This window comes from Marmota flaviventris, chromosome 5 (genome assembly GCF_047511675.1).
Source record: "Marmota flaviventris isolate mMarFla1 chromosome 5, mMarFla1.hap1, whole genome shotgun sequence".
In the NCBI taxonomy this organism is placed as follows: Eukaryota; Metazoa; Chordata; class Mammalia; order Rodentia; family Sciuridae; genus Marmota; species Marmota flaviventris.
In genome coordinates, this window is record NC_092502.1 from 38,825,805 (window position 1) to 38,852,785 (window position 26,981).

The following is a 26,981-nucleotide window of genomic DNA, read 5'->3' on the forward strand; positions in this document are numbered from 1 at the left end:
CAGCACCACACATACACACAAAAAGATAGTTGAAGTCCTAACTCATAGTTCATTAGAATGTGACCTTATTGGCAATAGGGACTTTATAGAGGTAATAGTTTAAATGAGGTCATTAGGGGTGGACCTTAATCCAAGATGATTGATATCTTTATAAAAAGGGAAACTTTGGACACAAAGACAGACACACATAGAGGACAGATGATGTGAAGATGTTCCTGTGATATTGGAGGCAAAACTGGAGCATGCATCTACAAGCCCAGGGATGCCTGAAGCCACCAGAAGCTAGGAGAGGCATGGCACCGATTCTTCCCTAGTATGTTCAGAGGGGGTGTCCCTGGTGACACTTGATTTTGGACTTCTCACTTCCGGAACTATGAGACAACAAATTTATTTTTTCTTTGGTGGTGCTGGGGATCGAACCCAGTGCATTATACATGCTTGGCCGGGTACACCCCCAACCTGGAGACAATTTCTGTTTTCTAACCTAGATTGTACTACTTTGTTACAGTGGCCCTAGGGAACTAACACTGTTGGCAAATACTCAATTTTTTTTTAAAGCTGGGTATAGTGGCACAAGCCTGTGACTCAGGAGGATCCCAAGTTCAAGGCCAGCCTTAACAGCTTTGCAAGACCCTTAGCAACTTAGGGAGACCCTGTCTCAAGAAATAAAAAGGCCTAGGGATATAGCTCAGTGACCACTCCTGTGGTCGATGGTTGTTATACCTAATTCATAGGCAGGTACAGCTGGAGGAGGGGATAAATTAGGCAGAGCAATGGGCACTTCACATCCAGAAGGTCCCAGCCAACTCCAAGGAAAGGTGTCCAACAGAGGCTGCCTTTACCAGCCTCTTACCCAGGCTTGGAAAAAGCCACCATGGGATGTCGGTCTTCCCTGTTTCTTTCCACTGGAAGCCATATCCCCCTGGAAGCCTTAGTGTCTTTATCTACATGTGAAAACAGCAGAATCCTTCTTACTTCACAGGTTTGTGAAAGGATCAGAAAGGATCAAGGTTACAAACGCATTCTATGAGAGGTTGTCTTTCCTCTTAAGTATGGAGGCAACAGACAGGTTAGAGCTTCCACTTCTAGGTGGGAGCTCTTAGTCTTCCAAGGTGTTATGGTTTGGATTGGAAATGTTCCCCAAAGAGCTCATGTATTGAAAGCATGGTCCCCAGCACAGCAAGGTTCAGAGGTAGGGTTTTTAGGTAATGTTTGGAATATGAAGGCTTTGACCTCACCAGTGAATTAATCCATTGACAACTAAATAGACTACTGGGGGGGTGGCATCTAGATGAAGGAAGTAGGTCACTGGGGGGCATTCTCCCCAGCTCCTTCTTTCCCTCCTTTTGCGTGATCCCTTTCTCTCCCCCTACCCCCACCTCTCCTCCCACTTGGAGCCTGCTAAACCTATATAGACTGAACCTCTAAAACTGTGAGCCAAAATAAACCTTTCCTCCTTTAAGTTGTTCTTTTCATGTATTCTTTACCTTCTTCCAAGGCCATGAAGCTGGAAAAGTTCTAAGCACAAACTGAACCCTGACACCAGTTGTGGCTTCCAGGGAAATGAGGATGATAATAAATAGGTGTAAAAAGAGTTAACAACACACCCTTTAAGCAAGAAAAAAAAATACATCAAGAGGGACAGTCACAATTGAGTGGACTGAGGAGGAGCCATGAGGGGCTGGACCATAGGGCCAGGAGAGAGCAAGGGACCAAAGGGGTCAGGGTCCCCTTTCTCAGCCCCGGGAGATGGAGAGGAACGGAATAGGCTGTGTGTAGCAGCTGCCAGAGGAAGTTTCCACCCTGGCCAAAGCAGCTGCTGCTCCTCTGCCCTGGTGTGGCCCGTGCTTTGTGATCATGCTTATGACAGGCACCTAGCGGGACAGCGGCGTCTGCTTCAAGGACATGAGCACCGAACGCAGCCGGGACACATCTTTGCACTGCTTGCTGCTCTTGGGGTTGAAGTCACAGAGCTGGGCCACCTTCTCCCACTCTGTGCCTGGAGTCTCCTCCTTGGATTCCTTCACGAATGCCTCCTCAGATGCCCTGCAGATGAAGACGGGGCAGATGTTTTATAGTGGTCCACCTTCTGAAGCCCTGATCCCAGCCTACTTGGGGACAATTTATCTACAGATTCTCTCCCTAACCCTATACTCTGTGACCTCAACCCCCCAGGAACAGCTTTATCATAAGAGGAAACCTAAGGCTGAGGATGTAGCTCAGTGGTACAGCACACATTTAGCATGCATAAGGCCTTGAATTTAGTCCCTGTCACCAAAAAGAGAAAAGAAGTAAAATTTGGTCCTGCCTTGGGACCTTTGCACTTAATTTATCACCTCTTCCTGAAAGGTTCTTCCTCCACATCTGCTTATGGCTTGTTACTTCATTTCATTGAGTTCCCAGCACAGGCCTCACCTCAGAAAGTTTCTTCCAGTCTAGGCACTGCGTTACCTCACCATCTGGATGGAGTTCCCAGCCTGGTGATCCCAACACCTCAAGGCCCTTGGAGAAACTAACACAGTACCTCAGCTGTGCTCAACATTTCCAAAACTTTAACCTAGGGAAGACATTGACTACCCATCCACCTCACTGAAACGTGGCTCAGCATTGCTTTATGAGTGTTCTCCAGAAAAGGGTAGTGTGAATAGAAACCCTTTTCAGCCCGAAAGGATCATCAACTCTGTGGAGCCACACCTGGGGATTGGCATTCTTACTTTTGGTTGGAATCACATTAGGATGCAAACTGAACTGGTCCCTTCTTCAGAAGTTCTTGGTAGTTTAAAAAGCTGCTGATCAGGCTGGGGTGCAGTGGCACATGCCTGTAATCCCAGCAGCTTGGGAGGCTGAGACAGGAGGACTACAAATTCAAAGCCAGCCTCAGCAAAGCAAGGCGGTAAGCAACTCAGTGAGACCCTGTCTCTAAATAAAATACAAATAGGGTCGGGGATGTGGTTCAGTGGTTGAGTGCCCCTGAGTTCAAAAGAAAATCTGCTTATCAGGTCTAGAAGTATAGCTCAGTGGTAAAACACTTGCCTAAGTGAGAGAATGTGTGAGGTCCTGGGTTTGATCCCCAGCACCACAAAAAAAGAAAAAAATCAGCAGTAAGGGACAATAGAGAAACAAACAGTAAATATAGCTGAGGGATAAAATCTAAACATGAGTGTCATTAAAAAAAAAAAAAAAAACAGTGGAGAGAGCTGGATCTGTGTCCTTTTTGGCCTGCAGGAATCCTTTCTGGAGAGCTTTTTTTTCCTTGAAACCCCCTCTGTATCTCTAGGCTCCTAGCTTCCACCCTGCTGATCTGGTTCCTGGCTGACAATCCAGTAAGATGGCTGGTGTGTGCTGTGTAGAGTCTGATGATGAGAGGAGCTATCCCAGGAGCTGCCCCCCTTCAGGATCAAGAGATTTCCTTCTGTGGCTGGGGTTGTGGCTCAGTGGTAGAGTGCTTGCTTTAGCATGTGTGAGGCACTGGGTTCTATTCTCAGTACCACATAAAAATAAATAAATAAAATAAAGGTATTGTGTCCATCTACTATTAAAATATGGGGGAAAGAAGAGATTCCTTCTGTTCTCTGTGCTCAAAGTGTGGTTCATGGTCCAGGGGCATCAATGTCACCATGGAGATTATTAGAAATACGGAATCTTGAGCCTTATCTTGGTCTTCCTGAATCAGAATCTGCATTTTTCAAGATCCCCTGGTAATTCAAAGGCACATGCAAGTCTAAAAAGCCTTTTCTCTCTTTGGGATCCTCTTGCATGCTCTCTGGGCCATGTTTTTGGGCTGAACAGGAGCACCGAGTCCCTATGGAATTCCATAGCACCAGAGCCTATGGGACATCCTCTTCCCCTGCTGAAAACCTCTCATGGCTCCCTACTGCTTTCGGGATCAAGTCGAAGCTTCTTAGCCTAGCATAACAGGCGCTTTGCAATACCCAGCCGCAGCCCCCAATGACTGCAACAGAGCAGCCCCAGAAACACTGCAGCCACTGCAGGCAGCTAGGTAGTTCCTTTCTCTAGGCCTTTGCCCCAGCTAATTCTCACCTAGAATGCCCTGCCCTTCCCCTCCCCACCCAGTGAATTCCTTCTTGAACTTTCAGATCCAGCTGAAGGTCACAAATCTCTGAAGCCTGTCCTGGCTTTCCCAGCAGAGGGTGGCTCCCAGAGCTTCCTGTGTCCTTCCACACATGGCTCTTATCACAGCGTTCTCCAGTCCATGAGCAACTTGGGAGACAGACTATGTGTGACCTATTTCTATTTTTTAATATATAATTTTAGTTTTAGATGGATATAATACCTTTATTTATTTTTATGTGGTGCTGAGGCTCAAATCCAGTGCCTCATACATGTGAGGCAAGGGCTCTACCACGGAGCCACAACCCCAGCCCCCCTGTTTCTATTAGACCAGAAACTGGCATAGGGTAAGTATCAGTGAGCACAGGACAGATGGAAGAGGGGATAGAAGGAAGAAGGCAGGCTGCTGCCCTGCTGGAACCTGCGTTTTATGAGCGAAGGCTTAGCCCAGACAGCATCAGAGAAGGCCGTGGCACACCCAGAGCAAGGAGTGGCTCCAGCAGGAACAGCAAGTACTTGGCACACTCACATGTGTCAGACAACACTCAGTTGAATCACTGCATTTTTGTCCTTGGTTTCAGAATCCCCAACACCACCCTCCAACCCGTCACAACCAATCAACTTAGACTGGCATGAGAGGAAGCCTGTTTTCCATGTCTACATTAGTCACAATACTAGCTAGACACCAAGCCCAGAACCCCATGATAGGGGACCCTGGTGGTGTGGGCGGGGCTCATGACCAAAGTCAGTGCATTGGGGGTAGAGGGCAGGAATGGGTATACACATAAAAGCATCTCTTATTCTTTTGCCTTCAGTACCTTGTGTTTGTTTTGTTCAACAAAAGACTCCTTCAACCACCCACCTACCCACCCCAAGAGGCATCTCAGAAGAAACCAGGGCTGCTTTGCCCTTTGCCCCTCCTACATGGCACATTCTTTTCTCTGCCCTCCCCTGTAGGGCTCTCTGATTTGGCAAAGCAACCTCCAGTTTGCTGGAGAGACTGAAGTGAGGGTTAGCTTCCTGCTCTGATCATCACCCTAAGCCCAACCACATTGATTTATATCCCACAATCAAAAGACTCCAGAAGTCTTGTGCCAGCCACACGCCCACTTGGGTCCCTCTCAAGATCCCTCCCAGCAGAGAAGCAAAGGAGACACGTACACATAGCCGATGATATCAGCATCTGGCTGCTGGTAGAATGCTTTGTCAGCGATCCTTGAGGGAAATGTTAGGAGAAGATGTTAGGTGGAGAAGGCCAGACAGGCAGGTAGAGGGTTAAAGAGAAAGAGAGAGCATTAGTACCTCCCATGGGAAGTGTATTAGGAAGCACAGTTTGAAGGCGCAGCATAGCCCCAGAGGGGATCCTCCACCCTGGCCACAGTGCTTTTTCTGAAGCTCAGCCTGATCATATTACTCTCCTGTTCAAAAACCTTCAGTGACTCCCCATTGCCCACATCTGTGCCCAAAGCCCTCCCAGTGGGACTCCCCCATCTGTCTACTTGCCGTCTTTTCCAACACTCCCTGACCCCCTGTGACCCAACATGCCTCATCTTTTCTTTCCTGCCAGGCTGTTCCCAGGTGTAGAATCCCCTTCCCTACACCCTGCCCTTTTATTCCTGATGAACTCTTAGTTGTCCTCCAGAGCCCAAGTCTCCAGACACAAGAATTCTTCCCCAACCTGTTCCTGGCTTCCCTTGTATGACTTTTGTGCAGAGGGCCTCACGGTATTCAAGTTCAGCTGTACCTGCATGGTTCTCTCCTCTGAGCTCTTTGAGGACATAGACCAGCTTCTAACCTGTTCTCTTGGCAACCTCCATGAGAAGGACATCGGGTGGCCAACAGCTTCAGCTGAAGTCTTTGACCTGACTCTCATTGGTCTGTTTTGGATCCTGTGTCCGTGCCAGGCCCTGTGACTGTAGCCAGGAGGAGGGATATGCTTATGCCATTCGCCATGGGTGAAAGTCCCATTCCTTGAGCTCTGCATTAGGGTCAGTCCCATACAAACCACAGGGGCTGCCGTTGGAACAGCCTGATCCCACAGAGGACAGTCAGGGCACCCTTCCTGCAGGAAGCTCCTCCTCATCTGGACCCTGGCATGCTACAGTTTTTTGAACACAAGGTGGCAGCTTCCTCGAATGTGTCTTTCCCTTCCTGGAAGGTCTTGTACCTTGAAGGGAACAACCTCAAAGGCAGTCTTCATGGACAGCAGCCAGTCTGAGACCATTTCCACACAGGTGTTCTTTGGTGGACAACTGCCATCTTTGCCTGTCTGTCCTCTGTGGGATCAGGCTATTCCAACAGCAGCCCCTGGGGTTTGTATGGGACTGACCCTAATGCAGAGCCCAAGGAATGGGACTTTCACCCATGCCGGACGGCATAAGCTTATCCCTCCTCTTGGCTACAGTCACAGGGCCTGGCACAGACACATGATCTAAAAGAGACCAATGGGAGTCAGGTCAAAGACCTCAGCTGAAGCTGTTAGCCACCTGATGTTTTTCTCATGGAGGTTGCCAAGAGAACAGGTTAGAACCTGGCCATCTTTGCCCCCCACTGGAGGGCTGTGTGCCCAACATGGAGGAAAGCAGAGCTGAGCTACAGTAAAGGTATGTACCCATTGACTTCATGGATGATATTGTGCCTACAGTCCTCCCACTGGCCTTTTCAGTATTACAGGCCACGAATTTCCTTTTATCCTTTAGTCATTCTAGGGAGCAGTGCTATAACAGAATCCTACACACAGGTTGGTTCTTCACTCTCAGCCAGGCCTGTGCACTCTGACCTAACCCTGGCTGTGGAGGGCCCAGGGCTAGCAGTTGGCAGCTTGGCCCCTGGACAGTCTGGCTCCAGGGCCCTTGGAGATCTGCTGACTGACAGACCTGTGTGCTCTCTGTCATGGAAAGGTGGGGAGGGCTTAATGGTGGACCAGCTCTGAAGGATTCTCAACTCCACAGGCAACCAAGGAAGCACCCTGGGCACATCACCCTCCTTCCTGCATGTTCTTGCCACCAAATCACCCATCTCAAGACTGTCTCTGACATCATATACAGCTCCCCCTCACTGTCCCCACAGCTTACCTCAATCCCCATGTTCATGTTTCTGTAGTTCCTCTCATGTCCCCACGGCTCTCCGCTGTCTCTTTGGCCCCCCTTGTGTCCCCATATCTCCCCTCATATGCCCATAGCTCCTCTTATATCCCGAGAGCTCCTCCATGTTCCTAGGCTCCTCTCACCTGTTATTGATCTTGTTCTTCTCAACTTGTTCACTCTGGCGCTGGTTCCACTCTTCCAGGTCCCTTTTGGCCTTCTCCCGCCACTCCTGTTCTGTCACCTTAGAGGCAGCATCTGTGAACCCAACAAGAGAACGAGTGGCATCTTTCCAGTGCCCTACGGCCCAGGCTGCTCCTCCCCTTGGCCCCTGGCAGGGCCCACCCTTACCCAGATCCCACATTAAAGCAGTGTGGGCCTCCACCAATCCCATGACTTCCCCGTCCCCCACTACCATGTTCCAGCACCAAGGCTGCCAGAGCTCAGCTCCCAGTCAACCCTGCCTTTACCTAGCTCTTGCAGCCGTTTCTTCTGCTCCTCTCTCCATTTGCGTATGCTCTCGGGCTCCTGAGTCAGCCTGTCAACTTGGGCAATTGCAGCGTAGCCATCAGTGGGGCCATTAGCTTCCTACACATAAATACACCAGTCATGTACCCAGCCACATCTGCCCAATGTCTCTGCTGCCCCTCTGAGGAGCCTGAGTACCAAGGACACAGACCTCTCACATCAGGACACCTCAATAGTTTCAAACAACTGCATACTGTCTCCTGTGACTGTTCCCTGCCTTTGCACTTGCTCGCCTCTTTGCCAGCAACTCTACTTCCCCTGTGTGACCTTAGGCAGGTTAGTCAGCCTCTCTGTGCCTGGCCTTTGTCCCAAGCCCAGCAGCACTAATTTATACCCAACCTTCTTCGTCATAAAATGGGCTTGGGGCTGGGGTTATGGCTCAGTGGTACAGCATGCGCCTTGCACGTGTGAGGCCCTGGGTTCGATCCTCAGCACCACGTGAAAATAAATAAAGGTATTATGTCCATCTAAAACTAAAAAAATATTTTTTTAAAAAATGGGCTAAATAATAATGCCCACCCATAGGGTTGATAGAAAACTGAATTTAAAAATGTAAAGAACTTGGCACACAGTGAATCCCTCTTGTTACTATCATAAAAGTTGCTTTCTATTATACTTGTATTGACTGATAATTATTTAATTGAAAATCACCTCACTTTTTAATGTGTTTATTTGTCCATCAGAATGTCATTTTTGTATCAGCAAGGACCTGGTCTGCCTTGCCCATTGCTGTGTACCCAGAGCCAGCACAGTGACTGGCACACAGCAGACGCTTGATAGATTATTTTTTGGGGCAGAGGGAACCAAGGACTGAGCCCAGGAGCATTTAACCACTGAGCCCTTTTTTATTTTGAGACAGAGTCTAAGTTGCTTAGGGCCTTGCCAAGTTGCTGAGGCTGTCTTTGAACTTGCAATCCTCTTGCCTCAGCCTGCCAAGTGCTAGGATTACAGACAGGCATGTGCCACCATGCTCGGTTTACATATTTGTTGATGAACCAGCAGCCCTCAGAACAGGACAGCCATGGCCAAGCCTATGAAGTGGTGAAGAACTTGGACTCTGCAGCCAGACTGTCTGGGTTTGGATCCCATCACTGATGTGACAAGTATGTGTATGACCCGGGCAAATGGCTGAACCTTTCCCAACCTTTTTTCTCTTCTGAACACGGGAATGATGGCAAAAACAACCTCTCAGAGTTGCTGTTGTGATTTGATGCAACAGTACTTGTAAGACGTTTGGAAGAGTGCCTGGTGAAGAGTGACGGCTCAATGAATGGCAGTTGGAACTATTACTGTTATTACTTCTCATTTTATAGGAGAGGAAATAGGCCTGGAAGGTGGAACGATGTAGTAGCTAGAGTTTCAAGTCCTGGCTTTGTTCACTTCTCCCAGCCTGCTACCCGATCTAGGGACAGAGTGGCTAGAGCTGGGGACAGAAACCTTAGGGTTAGTGAGCTCAGCAGGAAGGGGGCACCCTCTGATCTGGCAAAGCCAGAGCCCCTCCCCTTTTTGATTGAACTGAGCACACCCCGCTCTGGCGAGCTGCGTGCTCCACATTCCTGTCTGCAGGCATCCCCAACACTGCCTGCAACTTTGCTGCCACGCCTGTCTCCTGACACTTCAGCCTGCAGTCATCTCCCTTTCTTCTCTAGCTGGTGAAATCTTACTCCATCCCTTGAGTTTCCCTGCTCAGGAGTTACTTGCTCTGGGATATTTCCTAGTGCCCCCAAACGCATCCCCACTCTCTGCACACAGGTCACAGCCTCCTCCACTAGACCAGGAGCTCCTGGTGCGCAGGACAGGGCCTTGTTTATAGCCCCAGAACTGTTGTTTTATCACTTGATTACTCACTGACCTCCACCAAGCATCTGTACAAACTGTTATGATTGCTTAAACTATTTCCCATGGGTCAGTGTCTGGTGTGCCCTGTCCTGTGGTGCCCACCAATGCCCTCAGCACATAGTAGGTGTTCAGTAAACAGTGACTGGATGGATAAAGACCCACACGAATCTGCAAGTGCGGTATTGGGAGAAGGAGCTTGGTAAGTGGTTTTGCTCAAGGGGTGTGGGTAGCCAGAGGGAAGCAGCAGGCAGATGGAACAGCTGGGCTGTCTCCAGTGGTCTGGGGAGCGAGGAAAGGGCGGGGCCCAGGGCAGGCTGCCAGGATTTAGGCCCTGCCCCTAGTTGGGGCAGCTGGGGTGGGCCCTTACTCCTCTTTCCTGCACAGCACATCCTTCTTTTAGTCACCCATTGGACATTTATTGCAAAAGTGAAGAGTCTAAGATTTTTTTTTTTCATAATCTGATTTGTGGCATAATTTAGAGATTGTGGCAACAGGAGTTGCTTATGGATTAGATGTGGGAAGGCAGGAAAAATCAAGGGCAAACATAGGTTATGATCTCAGAGAATCTCTTCAATTCAGATTCTCTCCCAACATTCCAAGGGACCTTCAAAGGCCACAGAGATTCCTAGGTTGATCACTGTTGGCTATTCTGCCCTCCTTTGAGAATAGGCCTGCCTTGAAGCCCCCACTCCTGCCCTACTGAACTTTTCATCGGCAGACAGCTACACTGCTTCTTTATTTTTTTTTATTTTTTGCTTTTGTTACAGGGGATTGGGTAAAGGGCACTTTACCACCACTGAGCTACAGCCTCAGTCTTTTTTGTTTATTTGTTTAGTTTTTGGTACATGGGATTGAACATAGGGGCTCTTATCCCCAACTCTTGTTATTTTTTATTTTGAGACAGGCTCTGGCTATATCGATTAGGGCCTCACTAAGTTACTGAGGCTGGCCTCAAACTTGCAGTCCTCCTGCCTCAATCTCCTGAGTTGCTGGGATTACAGGTATATGCCATCATGCCAGGTCCCAGTCCTTTTTATTTTTCGTTTTGAAGCAGGGCCTCACCAAGTTTCTAAGGCTGGCCTCTAACTTGTGATCCTCTGGCCTCAGTCTCTCAAGTCACTGGAATTATGGTGATCTACAATGGATCTCTCTGATCCATTGCCTTCTCTCACCTCAAGAAAAGGCATCACTGTCCCCCCTGTTGCTGAGATCATAACCTATGTTTGCCCTTGATTTTTCCTGCCTTCCCACATCTAATCCATAAGCAACTCCTGTTGCCACAATCTCTAAATTATGCCACAAATCAGATTATGAAAAAAAAAAATCTTAGACTCTTCACTTTTGCAATAAATGTCCAATGGGTGACTAAAAGAAGGATTAAAGACTTGGCATCTCTGTCTCCATATTGCACCTGTTTCCTTTGCTCTGAGTGACTTTATATTCCAGGAGCAAAAGGTCTGATTGATAAATGTCTTGTGAAGAATCAAAGCTGCCCATAACCACGGGCCACAGCAATGTTCTTATCACCCACAAGGTCCACCCAACCAAGCCTGAGATCCAGATGGATCATACCATACCTGCTTTGGCTGCTGTGAAAAGCCTCCAGCTATGAAAAACCCCAATCCTTGCCCACATCCCCCTTAGTATAAAGTTTCAAAGTCATTGTCAGCTCCTTGAAGAAAGGGCTAAAAGAATGTGGATCCCCTTGTCTTTCCAGGGTAGCTACACCAATTAAAGTTCTTTACATGGCCAGGTGTGGTGGTGCATGCTTATAATCCCAGAGGCTTGGGAGGCTGAGGCAGGAGGATTGAAAGCTCAAAGTCATCCTCAGCAATGGCAAGGCACTAAGCAACTCAATGAGAACCTGTCTCTAAATAAAATACAAAATAGATCTGGGGATGTGGCTCAGTGGTAGAGTTCAATCCCTGGTACCCCCCCAAAAAAAAATTATTTTCATGCTTTTCACCATTACTTTTCTGTTTGGCTTTGGGGGTGAGTGGTGGACGTGATTGGTTGATCCCTAAAATCAGAACTCTGGCCTAGAACTCCAGTAACAGGATCACTTCCTACCTTCTCTCCCTCCAGCCCCTGCCACTTTTGACCTGGACCCCAGCTGGTCTCCCTTCTTCACCCACCAAAATGATCCACACACAGCCTAAATCTGATTATATCATGCCCAGCTTAAAAACTTCTGAAGGCTTTCCACTGCAATTAGAATAAAATCCAAGTCATCTGGTCTACCCCTGCTCCCCTGATTTTTGTCCTTGATCAGCACACACTTGCCACACTGCCTCTTGAACAATGTTGTGTTTTATTGGCCTCCCACTCACCATAACCACTTCTTTAAGCAGTTGCTGTGTAATCCACCCTCCCTCTGCATCTTCACATCCTTGAATTCAAGTAAACACTGATCCTGTACTATGCAGCTAGGCCTACAATAGTTGCTTCTATACTCAACATATACAGAGTTTTCTTTCTTGGCATTATTCCCTCAACAGTACAGCACAGGGGCTGGGGATATAGCTCAGTGCTTGTCTGGCGTGCATAAAGCCCTGGGTTCAATTCCCAGCACCACACACACACACACACACACACACACACACACACAGCATAACAACTGTTTACACAGCATTTACCTTGTATTAGTTATTATGAGTCATCTACATCTAAAGTGATAAAGGAGGATACATGTAGGTTATATGCAAATGTGTCACCTTTTTATAAAACTTGAGCATCCCTGGATTTTGGCATCCTGGAATCAGTCCCCCTAGATTCCAAGGGACAACCATATTGTATTTTCTTCATAGCACTTATTGATATCTGAAATGAGTTGTTTACTATCTGTCTGTATCCACCCCCCAAATAAGTAAACTCCATGAAGACAGAGACTGTCTGTCTCTATGGAATCCATAACAGGAGGGCCTGGCTGTAGGAGGATGTTAAGAATATTTATTTATTCTCCACTGAGTCTGGAGATGTGGCTCAGTGGGTAGGGCCTAGCATGTGCAAGGTCCTGTTTTGATCCCCAGCATGATCAAACAAAAAGAATACTTAATGAATTCATAGATGTTCAGCTTTGGGGACAGGGATGAAATAAGATAGCCCATCATCTTGGAATTTTGGAGGGGAGTCCTTCACAGATAAGGACCATGGCTGGGGAATGTGATGTAACGCAGGCCATGTAAAGAATGGGGACAAAGGACAGCATGACCATTCCTACCTGGGGGCAGAGGACAGCAGGAAGGAATGGAGAAGTGCATTCCAGGCCAAAAGCCAGCATGTAGAAGGACCACATAGGGCAGGTGCCTTTGGGAAACTCTAAGTACACAGATGCTACCAGATATGGAAGGAGATGGGTGCGAGAGGTGGGCTGGAGAAGGGCCTCTGGGCAGGCATCTCTTCTCATTTGTGTCCTTCAAGGCCCACCATCTCCAGAAAATCTGACCGAAAATTATAAGGTTCCAGAACACCTGCAATTAAATGTTCTTTGGTCTTTACAATTTTACATGGAGGGTTTTATTATCCTTGTTTTATAGGTAGGGAAACTCTAGCTCCAAAGTGCTAAGGTCACCAAGTCAGGAAGTGACAGAGCTGGGAATATCCTTGCCAAGAGTAGCTAATAGGGGCCTACTATAATGGAACACACCTGTAAACCCAGCAACCCAGGAGGCGGAGACCAAAGGATCTCAAGTTTAAGGCCATCCTCAAAAACTTAGGGAGTGACCAATGTGATTCTACAATATGTACACTCAGAAAAATGAAAAATTATATCCCATCTATTTATGTGCATTCTACTGTCATGTATAACTAATTAAAACAAGTTAAAAAAAAAAAAACTTAGGGAGACCCTGTCTCAAAATCAAAAGGGTTGGGGATGTAGCTCAGTGGTAGGGCAGCCCTGGTTTCAAATCCCAATTCCAAAAACAAAATTAAGAAGAAAAAAGAAAAAAAACCCATGAGGGACCAAATTCATTTCTCTGTAGCATAATTTCTGTGCTTCATTTTTGTTTCCCTGATGAATGCACCGTAGAGACTGTGTCCCCTTCTTTCTCTGCCCCTACACCCCACCCACCCTCACCTCTCTCTCTTTCACATGTAGCTGGATAAGAAATTTATAAAAAGTTTTCATAGCTACAGAGCACCTTTCTCAACAGACCAGTGGGGGCAACAGGGCCTTGAATCCGTATTTTACAAATGAGAAACCAGGCTCTGAAAGGTTAAATAACTAGTTCAAGTTCATCTAGCTGGGAAAAGCCATATAACGAAATCCAGGTCTTCTGACTTCATCCAAACTTCTACTGCCAACTGTAGTCTGGGCATGGGCGTTCCTCAGTCCCTGGAGAGCTGCAGCACACATCTGGGGCCCACTCAGTGTGATCCACAGTGTGAAGCCTGCTAAGCTGGGCCCACCTCCTCCAACCATGTGCTCACCAGCAGCAAGGCCCACTGACGTGCTCTGGCTGGAACTAAGCATGGCTCTTCTGCTGCCAGGAACACCAGTTCTGCACCTTAGGTCCTCTGGGCTCTCCTGGCACATCTCTCTGTGCAACAGGACTCATGGGGGCTTTGGGTAAGCCCCAACTAAATGTCTTTGTACAAGCTTTTCCCTTAGCCAGGATAACCCACACCCCCCTGGGCAGCCTCAAAACCCATTCCTAGCATTCTTTTCCTGTTGTGTTCCCTGACTTCATTGCAAGCTCTGGTGCGTGAGCCTGGATTCAACCTATGTAACTAGAACAAGCCATTAACCTCCTCATGTAAAATGGGGATAATGAAAGAATCTGCATCCTAGGGTGTTGGGAGGATTATGTGAGTTAATCCTTACAAAGCTTTTGGATGGTGCCTGACCCATAGGAAGAATTCAAACTATTAGTTCACTCTCTTCTCTCTCTCTCTCTTTCTGTGTGTGTGTTTTTTTTTTTTTTTTTTTTTTTAGATGGGGTCTTGATATGTTGCCCAGACTATCCCAAAGTCCTGGGCTCAAGCAATTAAGTAGCTGAGATTATAGGTGCATTCCACTGTGTCTGGCTCTAGAAACTAATTATTTGAGGACAAACCCCACACTGGATTTGCGCCTACATCTACCTACCACTCCAGCAGCACAGGGTGTTGCACTCACAGAATGTGAGTTAATCAAGTGAATGGACAAGTTGCTGATTGTAAAGTGATGTGGAGGGTGCGAAGCATTGAACTCGCATCAGAGGGACTGGGCTTTAAGTCTCTCTCTCTGCCACTCACTGGTGCATCACTATTGATAAAGTCCCTTTCCTGGGCAATTTGGATTTAAACCTGTTACATGAGATTAACAAAATCCCACTCAAGGTGCAAAAATGAGGAGCCCATGAAATGACTGACATGGAAACACCCTGTAGTCCATAAAGGTGCCAATAAAGGATCACATAGTTATTGTGGTCCATCGTTGCAATGTGACAAGGTCTCCACACATGCTAGTCCTCATTGCACCATGATCAGGAAGAGCACAGAGTCCTGAGAGGCAGTTTCCCAGTTCTTATTTTCTGGGCTGCTCTGGATTCATTTCCCTGCCTTTCCCCTTACCAGTGAGTTTTGGGGCCACAACTGGACTTTTCCGTAACCATTTGAGCACCCCAGGTGGGAAATAATAAGGTCATTGCCAAGAAGCTTGTCAGCTCATCGGTCACTAGTGACTACAGAAAGACTCTGAGCCCCTCCAAAGTCCCAGAGAAGAAAGGAGTCAGGGATGATTAGGACCAGAAGGCAACAGTCAGGACCACGTTGTCTGAGCCCAGCTTCTTGGCACCCCTCTCCTGAGGGATTCCTTTGCTGGGCACTGCCTTGAGAGCCTCTGTGGACCATGGTGGTCAAGTGTATGCTGTGACTCCAGGGAAGGACTGGAGGATAAGGCATATCCATCTTCAGAACTGACAAGCTAAACCGGGCACAGTGGTACATGCCTGTAATCCCAGCGGCTCTGGAGGCTGAGACAGGAGGATCACAAGTTCAAAGCCAACCTCAGTAACAGCGGCAAGGCTCTAAGCAACTCAGTGAGACCCTGTCTCTAAATAAAATACAAAATAGGGCTGGGCATGTGGCTCAGTGATTGAGTGCCCCTGAGTTCAATCCCTGATACAAAAACAAAACAAAACAAGCAAACAAAAAAGCCCTACAAAAATAACTGACAAGATAAGCCAGGTGTAGTGGCACAAGCCTTTAATCCCAGCAGTTTGGGAGGCTGAGACAGGAGAACTGCAAATTCAAAGCCAGCTTCAGCAATTTAATGAGGCCCTAAGCAAATTAGCTAGAACCTGTCTCAAAATAAAAAGGACTGGGGATGTGGCTCAGTGGATAAGTGCCCTTGGGTTCAATCCCTGGTTAAAAAAAAAAAAAGAATCCTGACCAGCTAAAGCTAAGCTAAACTGAGCTGCTGATTCCTCTAAAGAGCTCAAAGGAGGATAAAGGTAATGTGTGGTAGAGAAATGGAGAGAGAATTTTTGCAGTGGAAAGGGGGAGAGTCCTGCAGGCACTTTCTGTCCTTGTACCTATTCCTAGTGACGCCAAATGAAACTGAAATAGGTGTAAGCATGCTTATCCCTAGACCACAAAAGATTAAAGCACAAAATCTCTGCCCAGACTGGGTACTATGGTGCAAGTTTGTGATTCCAGCAACTCTAGGAGGCTCATAGAACTTTTTTTTTCCCCTCTGAATTACATCCCCAGTTCTTTTTATTTTGAGACAGGGTCTCACTAAGTTGCTGAGGCTGGCCTTAAACTTGTGATCCTCCTGCCTCAGCCTACCAAGTAGCTGGTATCACAGACATGCACCATTACATCCAGCTACCCAAGACTCTTAAATGCTTTTTAAAGTTACACAGGCCCGGGCATGTCCTTTGAAAGGGCAGACCAGATACTGATATTTTCAGTCCTAAAGAGTTTTCCGGGGCTTACCACTTGTAACCTAGTGACTGTGACTGGCCAGTTCCAGGAACAGAGGGGTAGTAGAGTACAAAGTGTATCAATCAAGGATCAGAAAATGTATGTGAACAGGGCATGGTGGTGCATACTGTAATCCCAGCAATTTGAGAGTATGAGGCAAAAGGATCACAAATTCAAGTTGTGAGACCTCACAGCAACTTAGCAAGACCCCGTCTCAAAATAAAAAATAAAAAGAGCCAGGTGCAGTGGCGCACACCTGTAATCCCAGCAGTTCTGGAGACTGAGATGGAAGAATCGTGAGTTCAAAGCCAGCCTCAGCAACAGAGCCAAGCGCTAAGCAGATCAGTGAGACTCTGTCTCTAAATAAAACACAAAATAGGGCTGAAATGTGGCTCAGTGGTAGAGCACCCCTGAGTTTAATCCCTGGTGGTAGTAGTAGTAGTAGTAGTAGTAGTAATAATAATAATAATAATAATAATAATAATAATAATAAATGAGTAAATAAATAAAAAGAGCTGGAGCTATAGCTCAGTGGCAAAGCACCCCTGGGTTCAATCTCCAATACCAAAAAAAAAAAAAAAAGTAGGTGAGTTGAAGCAAGTTGGAATTTTGTCACTAAGTTTCTGTGACTCATCTCACCTGGGACCCTCCCCTGCCTGAAAGGATTCTAGGATTGCACCGATGTGAAATGATTTACAGATCAACATGCCTGAGGTCATTATTACTAGCAGTGAGAATAACTATCATGAGATTGGGAAGGAGCCCCAGGGTTCCTCAGATCCACCAAAACTTGCAAAGTAGGACTGGGGAGGGAGAAAGCAGGGGAGCTAAATCAACCAAATGAGGAAAACTCCAAAATTGGCTGATTTCCTGTGTGATTTTGCAGAAGTCACTTCACCTCTCTGAGCCTCAAGTTCCTAATTGATTGAAAACTAAAATTACCCTGCTCATAGTATTCTAGCTGCTCATAGTATTCTAGGTACTTTTAAGCTTATCTCCAGGTCCAGGACTACTTCAAAGTCCTTTTAAGTGTGCCTAGAGGCTGATGATCTAAGTCTTAAAGATCTAACAAACTGAGGGAGGAAATGGTCATTGTTTGCTCTGTCAGCCTCAACTGGACATGAAGCTGCTAAAGACCTAGAGACTGACTTTTCTAGCTTGCTGAGAGTTGAGTAATTTTCCAGAAACAGAACTTGGCTAGTTTCCCTGTGTAAGGTACCAGCCCATCCCACTTACATAAGAAAGTATTGTTTGTTCTCCCAGAGGATTCAGGAGGCCAGCTCCTCCACGGGGCGGGGCTCAGGAGTCTCAGCTCAGTGGCAGCCACAGGGATCAAGGGGCTTTGACCCAATGTGCGTGAGAATTAAGGCACATTCAGTGGAGGCATAGCCCCAGCCAGGCATGAGGCGGGGTTGCAGGGTAAGGACTGTGCATCTGTGGGGTTCTAGGAATGCCACTGTACTGTGGGTCCTATCAGAGTAAGTATTCTCTCTCTCTCTCTCTCTCTCTCTCTCTCTCTCTCATTTTGTGGTCCTGGGACACTTTACATTGTATTACACCCCCAGCCTTTTTTTGAGACAGAGTCTTGCTAAATTGTCCAGGCTGGCCTCAAATTTGTAATCCTCCTGCCTCAGTCTCACGAATAGTTCAGTCTAAATTCTCCTAAACCGATTTGTGGGTATGTGAGGGGAGGGATTTAGGAGGATGCAGGGAGAAGCAATCTCATTTTGTTGTTTGTTTTGCAAGGTTGGGGATGGAACCTAGGACCTCACACATGCTAGGCAAATGTTTTACCATTGAGCTACATTCCCAGTCCCTAAAAATCTCTTTACAGATTTCCCCTCCCTTTTTGTGGTATAGGATCACTGAAAAAAAAAAAAAAAAAATTGCTTGGGGGGAGGGGATACTGGGGACTGAATTCAAGGGCACTTGACCACTGCCACATCCCCAGCCCTATTTTGTATTTTATTTAGAGACAGGGTCTCACTGAGTTGCTTAGCACCTTGTTGCTGTTGCTGAGGCTGGCTTTGAACTTGTGATCCTCCTATCTCTGCCTCCAGAGCTGCTGGGATTATAGGCGGCAAGGCGCCCAGCAAAAGATTTTTTGTTTTTTAAATACAGTGAAAATGAGTGCCCTTTTCTTACTCCCTTGGGTCCCAGGCCCCTTACCCGAACGCCCAATCCTATTCTCAGGGCCAACCATTGTTAATAATTGGTACACATCCTTTCGGATATTTGGCTTGAACATTTTAAAATAAAAAACAGGACTATACTGTGCATAATATTCTACAAGCTACTTTTTTTCAGTTATATATCAAGGGTATCTTTGTATGTCCACAATATGAGAAATTCTGATTGCCCTTTGTAACAATGGTTGGCCTTTCAATCTCTCTATCTAAGCCCCTGATGATGCGCACTGAGGTTGTTTCCAGTTTGTCTGCCATTATAAAATAATCCTGCAAAGATTTGGAATGTAGAAACAACAAATAAACAAAACACAAGAATCTGGGTGTCTTTCTCCAATTATTTGCTTAGGAAAGATTCCAAGAAGTGGAATCTCTGGTTCAAAGGATCTGCCTAGTTAAAGTGCTTACATGTGTGGGTGATGGCCACTCAGTTCTGCCTCCCCCCAGTGGAATGTACTGAGGCAGGGTCCTGTACTCCCTTCATTACATGCAACTGTGGGCCACTTTTTCTCTCCCTCCTGAAGCTGAATATCATCATGGTCAACCCAAGGCTAATCCTCATCAATCACTGTCTCTACAGGTCCTTATTCTTTACCCCCTCTCACTTCATAACAAGAAAACATTTCAAAACCTTTCTCTACATTCCCAATACAATGAATCAGACATAATGAACAGAACAAGGAGCCTACCAATGATGGTGTCATGAGTCACTGGGCCCTGGGCTATCAGTCCCCACTGCAAGACAGAATCTTGCTTACCTGAAACACGTCTCCATTAACAGTAGTCCCCATGTCTTCAGAACCAGCTAGAAAGAGAACAAGGCAGACAGTATCACTCATTGTTCAGCTTAGAGCAAGCATACAATGGCTCCACCTTAGCACTGGGAGCCAATCTCTCTATATGTTGACCCCACACAGGTAAACATAATAGATACCCAAATAACTATGACTCAATCCCTCACCTCACCCTATAATGAAGTGGTTAACCATCCATTTTACAGATTCTCAAGCACAGGCTCAGAGAAGCTACATGATTAGCCAATATCACCCAGACAATAATGCCTCCTCACCCACCTGGAGTTACTTGACCAACAGTCGTGTGGCAATGGTCTGATTGGGTGTGGAGCCCATGCCTGCTTTTGGGCGCTGAGAGGAGCACCTTAGGGTGGGAGCTACCAGGGGCAAGGAAGAGAGGAAGCTACTCCTCCGCCTGTCCTGGGGAACCTTGAGGAACTGCTCTACCTGGAAGAGCAGGAATCACAGTCCCTACTGCGCAGCACCTGGCCTGTTTTTTCTCTCTACGCCTCTTCCAGAAGAATTTTATTTTGCCTTCTGCAGTGATCCCTCCCAGTCCTTTTGTGACATCCAATTAGTCACAAATTCCTGCAGCTTTTGCTGGAACAGTGACCCTCAAATTTGTGTTCCCACTGATTCCCTGATGCCCAGCCTCAGCCAGGGACTTCACCATCTCCCTCCTGCCCATCTGGTTTGGTCTGTCTGCCCTGCTAGTGGCAAACACCTGGTAAAGTATAACTGTCTCTTTCTCTCCTTACCATCGTCTTCCCCAGAGCCACACATGGGATTTGCACCTTTGAAAGAGTCAATAATTGGTTGTTGAATAAATAAATGAATTACTTTTTTTGTTTGTTTTCAGTGCTGGGTATTGAACTTAGGAACTTGAGCATGCTAGGCAAGTGCTTTACAGCTGAGTTACATCTGAGTTACATCTCCTCTCTCTCTCTCTTTTTTTTTTTTTTTCCTTTTCCCCCTTCTTTTTAAAAGACAGAAAGAATGTGTGGCTTTTGCTCATTCACTGGCTTCCCTAACTCCAGCTTTACCCTCTCCCATCCCTCTTTCAAACTCATTGCCAGGTGGATATTTTGAAAAACATAGACTTGTTTATGTCCCTCCTCTGATTAAAAGATAATGGGAGTAAACCAAAAAGAAATCCACTTCCCCTGGACCACAGGGGCCTAAAGAATCTGCTCCTGCTTTGGGGACTTTGCAGGTGCTGTTCCTTTTGCCTAGAAGCCTTTCCTACATATTCCACATGGGCTCCTCCCTCACTCCCCTGTCTCTGCTCAAAAGTGGCCTTAACACATGGCTTCCCTGATCACATCTCATTCTGCCCTCAGGCACCAACTTCTCCAGTGGTATTTGCTTTAGAGCAAATATAGCCTGATAAGTTCACTCGTATATGTGTTTATTTTCTGTCTCTGCCACTTGAAAGGACCCTTCATGAGGACAGGGACTTTGTTTTATCCTCAATGGGGCCAAATACCTGGAACAGTGCACAACAGGGATTCAATAAATAATTGGTAAATAAATACATTTAACCCTGGAATACAGTTCATGAGGAGCTTTATAATCTGGCTCTGTCCTTTTATCCTGACTCACTTCCTAAAGAACCCTTTGTTTAGATCCATTCCTTCTCCAAAGTCCAGTTTACAAGTCACCTCTTCCAGGAAGCCCTTGCCTGCTACCTTGCTTCCCTCGGCACTGAGAGAAAGATCTTACCTCTAGGGTATGCCAGAATATTGCATAGCATCCCCCACTCTGTTGTGCAATTACTTGTTACCCCCTGAATCTGGGTACTCCCTTTCCAGATTGTAGCCTATCAGCTCCTAAGGACTCCTGATTAAAATAGGCAAGCAACAACTACTGGCTAAATGAAAATTGAATTGCTCTTTGGCGATCTACTATAATGTGCAAGGCCTCTCAGAAACTGCAATACTTCCTAGCAAAGTGCCATACGAGGGTACAGGAGGTTACTACAGATGGACAAATAACCCTGTATACCAGATAGGGCTGTGAGCAGAAGCAATCGTGCTTTCAGCCTAAGGACTGAGATACTTAAGCCCATGGCCATAATCCTGGGTTGATATGAATTATAATTGACTTTACTGAATCAAGCAGTGATTGATTTTGACCTGACCTATGAGTCAGCTGTCACTGCCACATATTCAGATAGGATTTCTCCTGCAAATCAGCATGAGACCAATGAAGTTTCAGAGGCAGCATCTTCTGCAAAGATGCTTCTCCCGGGGCGCCTCCTCTACCAGGGCCCGACATTGCCAGGGTCCATTCACAATGATGCAGGTCTGTACTTAACAGCTTTTTGGAAAAGTTGCACCACCATCCTCCACCCTGACCAGCTCATTTAGACCTTTCATCTGCAGGTAGCTGCCTGGTACCCACCTTGGCCTCTGGAAATTGTCTCTGCCCCAGGCTCTCAGTCTTGTGAGTGTCCCTCTGGAGATGTGGTTTCAGCCTCTTTGAGAATCCACACCCACCCACACAGAGCATTGCCAGTATCTATTCCCATAATGCTCTCTGATTATTGCACATTTATTATCATGGGTCTGCAATCAGAGCCCAGCATAACAGGAGTAAGGCATATCCAAGTCCCAAGGATAAACTCCTGGGTGTGTGACTTCCCTCAGATGCCTGGCCCATTTTGGAACAAGTTTAGAGAGGGTCCAGAACATTCCTGTGAGCTTACTGAGGCCCAGAAGGGGAAATGGGCTTGCCCAGAACTGATGGGCAAGTCCCAGCCAGGCCTGCCGCCCAGAAAACTGGGTGTGAAAATGTAAACCTCTGGGCCCTGCCCAAGGCTGAGGAATGGAAACAAAGTGTCTATCACTCAGGCTGGTCACAGATCCAGCCCAGGGAGAAGATCCTGTGGCTCAGGCTCAGCCCTACACCAGACACCTCTTTCCCCTTGTTCCCCAGGGGCCTCTGGGAGCACAACATCAGGACACTCAGCATAGGGACTGCTAATCAGAGGATCCGTCATTTAAGAGAGGGTGACTACTGGTTGGTGGCTGGAGCCAGCTTCTGCCCAATTCTCAACAGGACAAGGCCCATTTTCTCAACCCCCTCCATCGCTAATCAGGGGAAGATGGCCTGTTCACTGCTGCCTTGTCTTAGAAGGGTCAGATCAGTTCTATTTATGTCTGGCCACCCACTGAGCCACCATCAGGCAACACCTCCTTGCTCCCCAGATCACCACTCAAGTGGGCAGCTGAGCATTTGTAGCCTCAGCAGGTTTGAGTTTGGGAGATGCTCAGAGGGCTGTGTCCTTGGCAGCGTCCAGTGCTCTCCTGGAAGAGGAGAGCACGTTGCTGTTTCTCTCCCTGTCATCTCTGGTCTGAGGCCAATCTGTGGCCCCACCATGTCAGAGAGGGAACCCTCCATCCAGGCTAAAAACCCAGGAGTCCCATCTGGGACAAGCCACAACTTCTAGTCCCTTCTGATGACCCTCAGCTGAAATTCTACCTGTCCTTTTCTCTCATGGGGTTCTGATAACATGAGGCCTCTTGGAACCAATCAGGCTACATTAGGGAATGGGCTGGTCTCAAGGAGGAAGTATGAACAAATGAATACCATTGCATGAACTTGGGCAGACATTTCTGAGGAATTCCCTGGGACAGGGTAGGGTCCATGCTGAGGGGCTAGGAGCCACTGCTTCAGAAGACCTCTACTGCTGGCTGTGCTTGGGTAGCAAAAGACACCTGCCTCCTCCCCCACATCCAAAGGCTTCCCACAGCATTTGAAAGAACATGAAACAGAAAAGAACAGAAACTCAGAGCTGGGAGGCCTGGAATCAAATCCCAGATCTATCACTCATGCTGTGTGACTGGGCAAGATTCTCAGACTCTCTGAGCCTCCAGTTTCTCTTTCATCTTTACCCTCTACCCATGTTGGGGATTGAACCGAGGGCCTCATATATGTTGGGTAAGCACTCTGCCACTGAGTTATATACCTAACCCTGTTTATTTTTTATTTTGAGACAGAGTCTCATTAAGTTGCCGAGGCTGGCCTCAAATTGTGATCCTCCTGCCTCAGCCTCCCTAGTAGCTAGGATTACAGTCTGGTAAGACCCTGTCTGGCTGCTTCCAGTTTCTTGTATGTTACAAAAAGCTTGTTATATTTCTCATATCAAGCGGATACAGAGTTGCTTCAACTACTCAGCCACAGGAACTGTCTTACTCATTTCTGTATCCCCAGTGGGGCTTGGCATATTAAGTAGGTACTCAACCCATGTTGAATGAAAACAAACATGACTGTTCAAGAGCTTTGTAAATAAATAAATATCTCCAAAATGACAATAATAGGAAGCAAAATCTGTATGGGATGTACTCGTGTAGGTGATATCTACTTTTTTACTAAATATTTTAAGAAATTGGTTTTTTGGGGGGTCCAGAATTAGAGTAGGAACATTGTTGATAAATATGATATCGCAGGGACCAGGCTATGAATCCTGAGTTCTGAAGCCAAGTACAATAGCCCTGGACCACCTTTGGAAAATCATTAGGTGGACAGAAACCCCTGAGGGGCAGGAACCCTTCTGACTGATGCTCCTTTGTGCCCCTGACCCAACCTCAGAGTTTTTTGCAGAGCCAGGCACATGGAAGACAGTGTGGTCAGAGGGAGGGGTTTAGCGTCTGACAGAAATGGGTTTAGTCCTTGATTCACCCTTACTAGTTGTTTCAATAGCTTTGTTTCTCTTCTTTTTTTTTTTTTTTTTTTTTTTTTTTTTGTTGTTGTTGTTGTTGTTGTTGTTGTTGTTGTTACTGGGGAATGAACCACTGAGGTATATATCCCTAGGCTTTTTATTTTTTATTTTGAGGCAGGGTCTTGCTAAATTGCCTAGGCTTGCCTTGAACTTAATGATTCTCCTGTCTCAGCAACTGGGATGACAGGTGTATGTGACTGTACTCAGCTAATAGTGTACCTTTAGAGCCTTAGTTTTGCTGGCTTTGAAATGGGTTCAATAATATGTATGGAATTCTTAAATGTAATTAACATGCCTAGCTAAGTGGCCAAGGGAAGATGTGTGGTCCCCAGGGAAGATTTGTGATTTCTTGGAGCCCCCATTATTCCCTGTTTTGCCAGCTGTGTGAAAGCTAAGGCTAGGGAACAGCAGGTCTGCATTCTGCCCACACCTGCACCACTTAACTGGGAGCCTAGATCACTCAGGCTATTAGAGGACTCAAGAGGGACTCTTAGAACTGGGCAGGCAATGAATTTCAGAGCCAGGCAGTGGTGAAGTTGGCCTTGGAATAAAATGTCATGACCGAATTCCTGTCCCCAGAGTCAGCAGATCACAGTCCCAGGAGAGGCCTCCTCTCATCCCCCAGCTCAGAGATCCTAGAGGTGAATCTCCAAGACTGCTCCCTAGTTCCCCCAGGCCCTCTGCTCGCAAACGCACAGCCCCCGGCCTGCTCCTGGCTGGCCTATCCAGATCCTCGCCACTCTCCCCAAGACTCCTTGGCCGGGTTTGTGAAGGGCCTGGACCACCGTCCCCGGGTGACAGGTTCAAGGCCCCCAGCTCCCAGGCCACTGCGCTGACTCACCCCCACTCGCGGGTCTCGGCTGCGCGGAGGCCACCTGACTGCCGGCAGGTGCCCCGAAGCCCTCGTCATTCTCTATGCCTGCGATCTCGCTCTCCTGCTGGGCCAGGAAGGCAGCCGCTGGGTCCTCCTCAGTCGCCTCAGGGACCCCGCTCTCTGACGACGAGAAGAAGCCAAAGTCATCAGCCATTTTCCCCGCGTCTCTGCTGAAGCCTCCGCCTGGCTCTCGGCTGCCCGGCGCTTGCCCCGCGCTGTGCCCGGCGGCCGCAACACTGTCACCCAGCCGCCCGGGGGAGCCGGCCTGCGCGGAGACGGGCTCGGCGCGGCGGCCCCGCACTTCCTCTCCGCCACCGGGCGGGGCTCGCCTGTCACTGCCGCTGCAGGCGCCGCGGCGGGAGGAGCTGGGAACGGGAATGCGGTGATGTCACCGGCCGAGGGAGGGTGCCCGCAGGACGACGGGGAGACCGCCTTGCAGCTGCCACAGGAGGGCGGCAGCAGCACAGCGCGCGGCCTGAGGGGCGCGACTGCCGGGACCGACAGCGCCGTCGGGCTGCCTCCGCTCATTTCCAGGACACCAGGATCAAAACAGATCCTGCCGGTCTCCGGGCCAAGTCGAGTGGACAAAGCCGCCAAACAGCGCACACTGCCGAGACAGGAGGAGAGTCCGGGCCTCCAAGAGGGTGGAATCGGAGCTGACGTTACTAATAATTAATTCTGCAAAAGTTTGTGTGTTTGTTTTTGCAGCGCCGGGGATTGAACGCAGGGTCTGGTGCAGGCTAGGCAAGCACTGAGCTACATCCCCAGCCTTATTTATTTTATTTTGCTAGTTTGCGTAGAGAGGGTCTCGCTAAATTACTGAAATCTCGAATTTGCGATCCTCAAGTTTGCTGCAAGCGGGGTGGGGTGGGGGTGTGGGGGGGTGGGGTGTGGGGGGTGGAATTCCAGGCGTGCAACACCGCACCTGCCGGACCTCCACGGCCCTCGCAAGTGACTTCAACCAAAACGGCGCCAATGTTATGAACTCTATTAAATGGCCCTTCTCTGTAGAGGAGGGAAATAAGCCTGGGAAAGGCTTCCATGCATCTTTTCATGCAACTCCAACTTGGCCACATTGCTTTAGTGCATTGCTTGGGCATTTCTCATTTGAGGGGTCTTCAGCTCCTACTATCAGTTTGTGTGACCTACCTGGGCGCCTTCATTGCATTTAGATATGAACCGGCTGAGAAAGGCCTGCATTTTATCTAGGCGACCTGACACCTTCCTCCAGCCACCCTCAGTTAACACCCAGTCTCCTCCCTGCCAGAGATGACCAAGCACCAGGACAATATTAGTAACTCAGCTTTGGCCATGTGGAGATTACAATCTAATGAGACCAACAAATGGCAAATAGCTAAACACAAGGTACTGGGCAACCCAGAGAACCACTGAGGGATTTGGACTGTTTTCTTCTGATTTGAGACTCGAAGGTCAACTATGAATTACGAACTGAAAAAAATGGAAATATATGCCCCAAGTTGTGGGTAGTGGTTCCCTTAGGTGGTGAGGAGTGAAAGTAAAGCTCAGTCAGGGCAAAGCTCTTGCTTACTATTACTGGGCTATAGATTTCAATCTCATACAGATGCTCCTTGATGCATGATGAGGTTGCATCCCAATAAACCCATCATAAGTTGAAAATATCATAACTGAAATGCAGTTAATTCCCCTCACCCATCAAACATCATACCTTGGCCCAACCTACAATAAATGTCTTCAAAACACATTAGCCTGCAGTTGGGTAAAATCATCTAACACAGACAATTTTGTAATAAAGTGTTGGATATCTCATGTGATTTATTAAATACTGTACTGAAACTGAAAAACATAGTTGTAGGAGTGCCTGAAGTAAGGTTTCTAATGAGTACAAATGGCTTCTGCACCATGATAAGTTTGAAAAATCTTAAATTGAAACATTGCAGGTTAGAGATAACCTATAATGAGAATGCAGTCGTATTTAAAAAGAGAGAAACT

General features: G+C 47.4%; 1 protein-coding gene across 1 annotated transcript; it reads right to left on the bottom strand.

The window, feature by feature from the left end:
* Positions 1 to 1,595: 1,595 nt before the first annotated feature.
* Positions 1,596 to 25,344, bottom strand: Cltb (clathrin light chain B). Its single transcript, XM_027941006.3, has 5 exons — positions 24,978 to 25,344; positions 19,378 to 19,424; positions 7,625 to 7,742; positions 7,301 to 7,412; positions 1,596 to 2,046 (listed from the first exon to the last, which is right to left on the bottom strand). Exons 1-5 carry the CDS (start codon positions 25,162 to 25,164, stop codon positions 1,875 to 1,877), a joined length of 636 nt encoding a protein of 211 aa, XP_027796807.1. The 5' UTR covers positions 25,165 to 25,344; the 3' UTR covers positions 1,596 to 1,874.
* Positions 25,345 to 26,981: the final 1,637 nt, after the last annotated feature.

Coding starts and splice junctions, on each gene's coding strand:
- Cltb (XM_027941006.3), bottom strand. CDS start 25,164: ATGGCTGATGACTTTGGCTTCTTCTCGTCGTCAGAGAGCGGGGTCCCT. Junction 7,743..19,377: donor TTAATGGAGACGTGTTTCAG/GTAAGCAAGATT, acceptor ATTTATGTGTAG/GAAGCTAATGGCCCCACTGA. Junction 2,047..7,300: donor AAGAACAAGATCAATAACAG/GTGAGAGGAGCC, acceptor CTTCATCTGCAG/GGCATCTGAGGAGGCATTCG.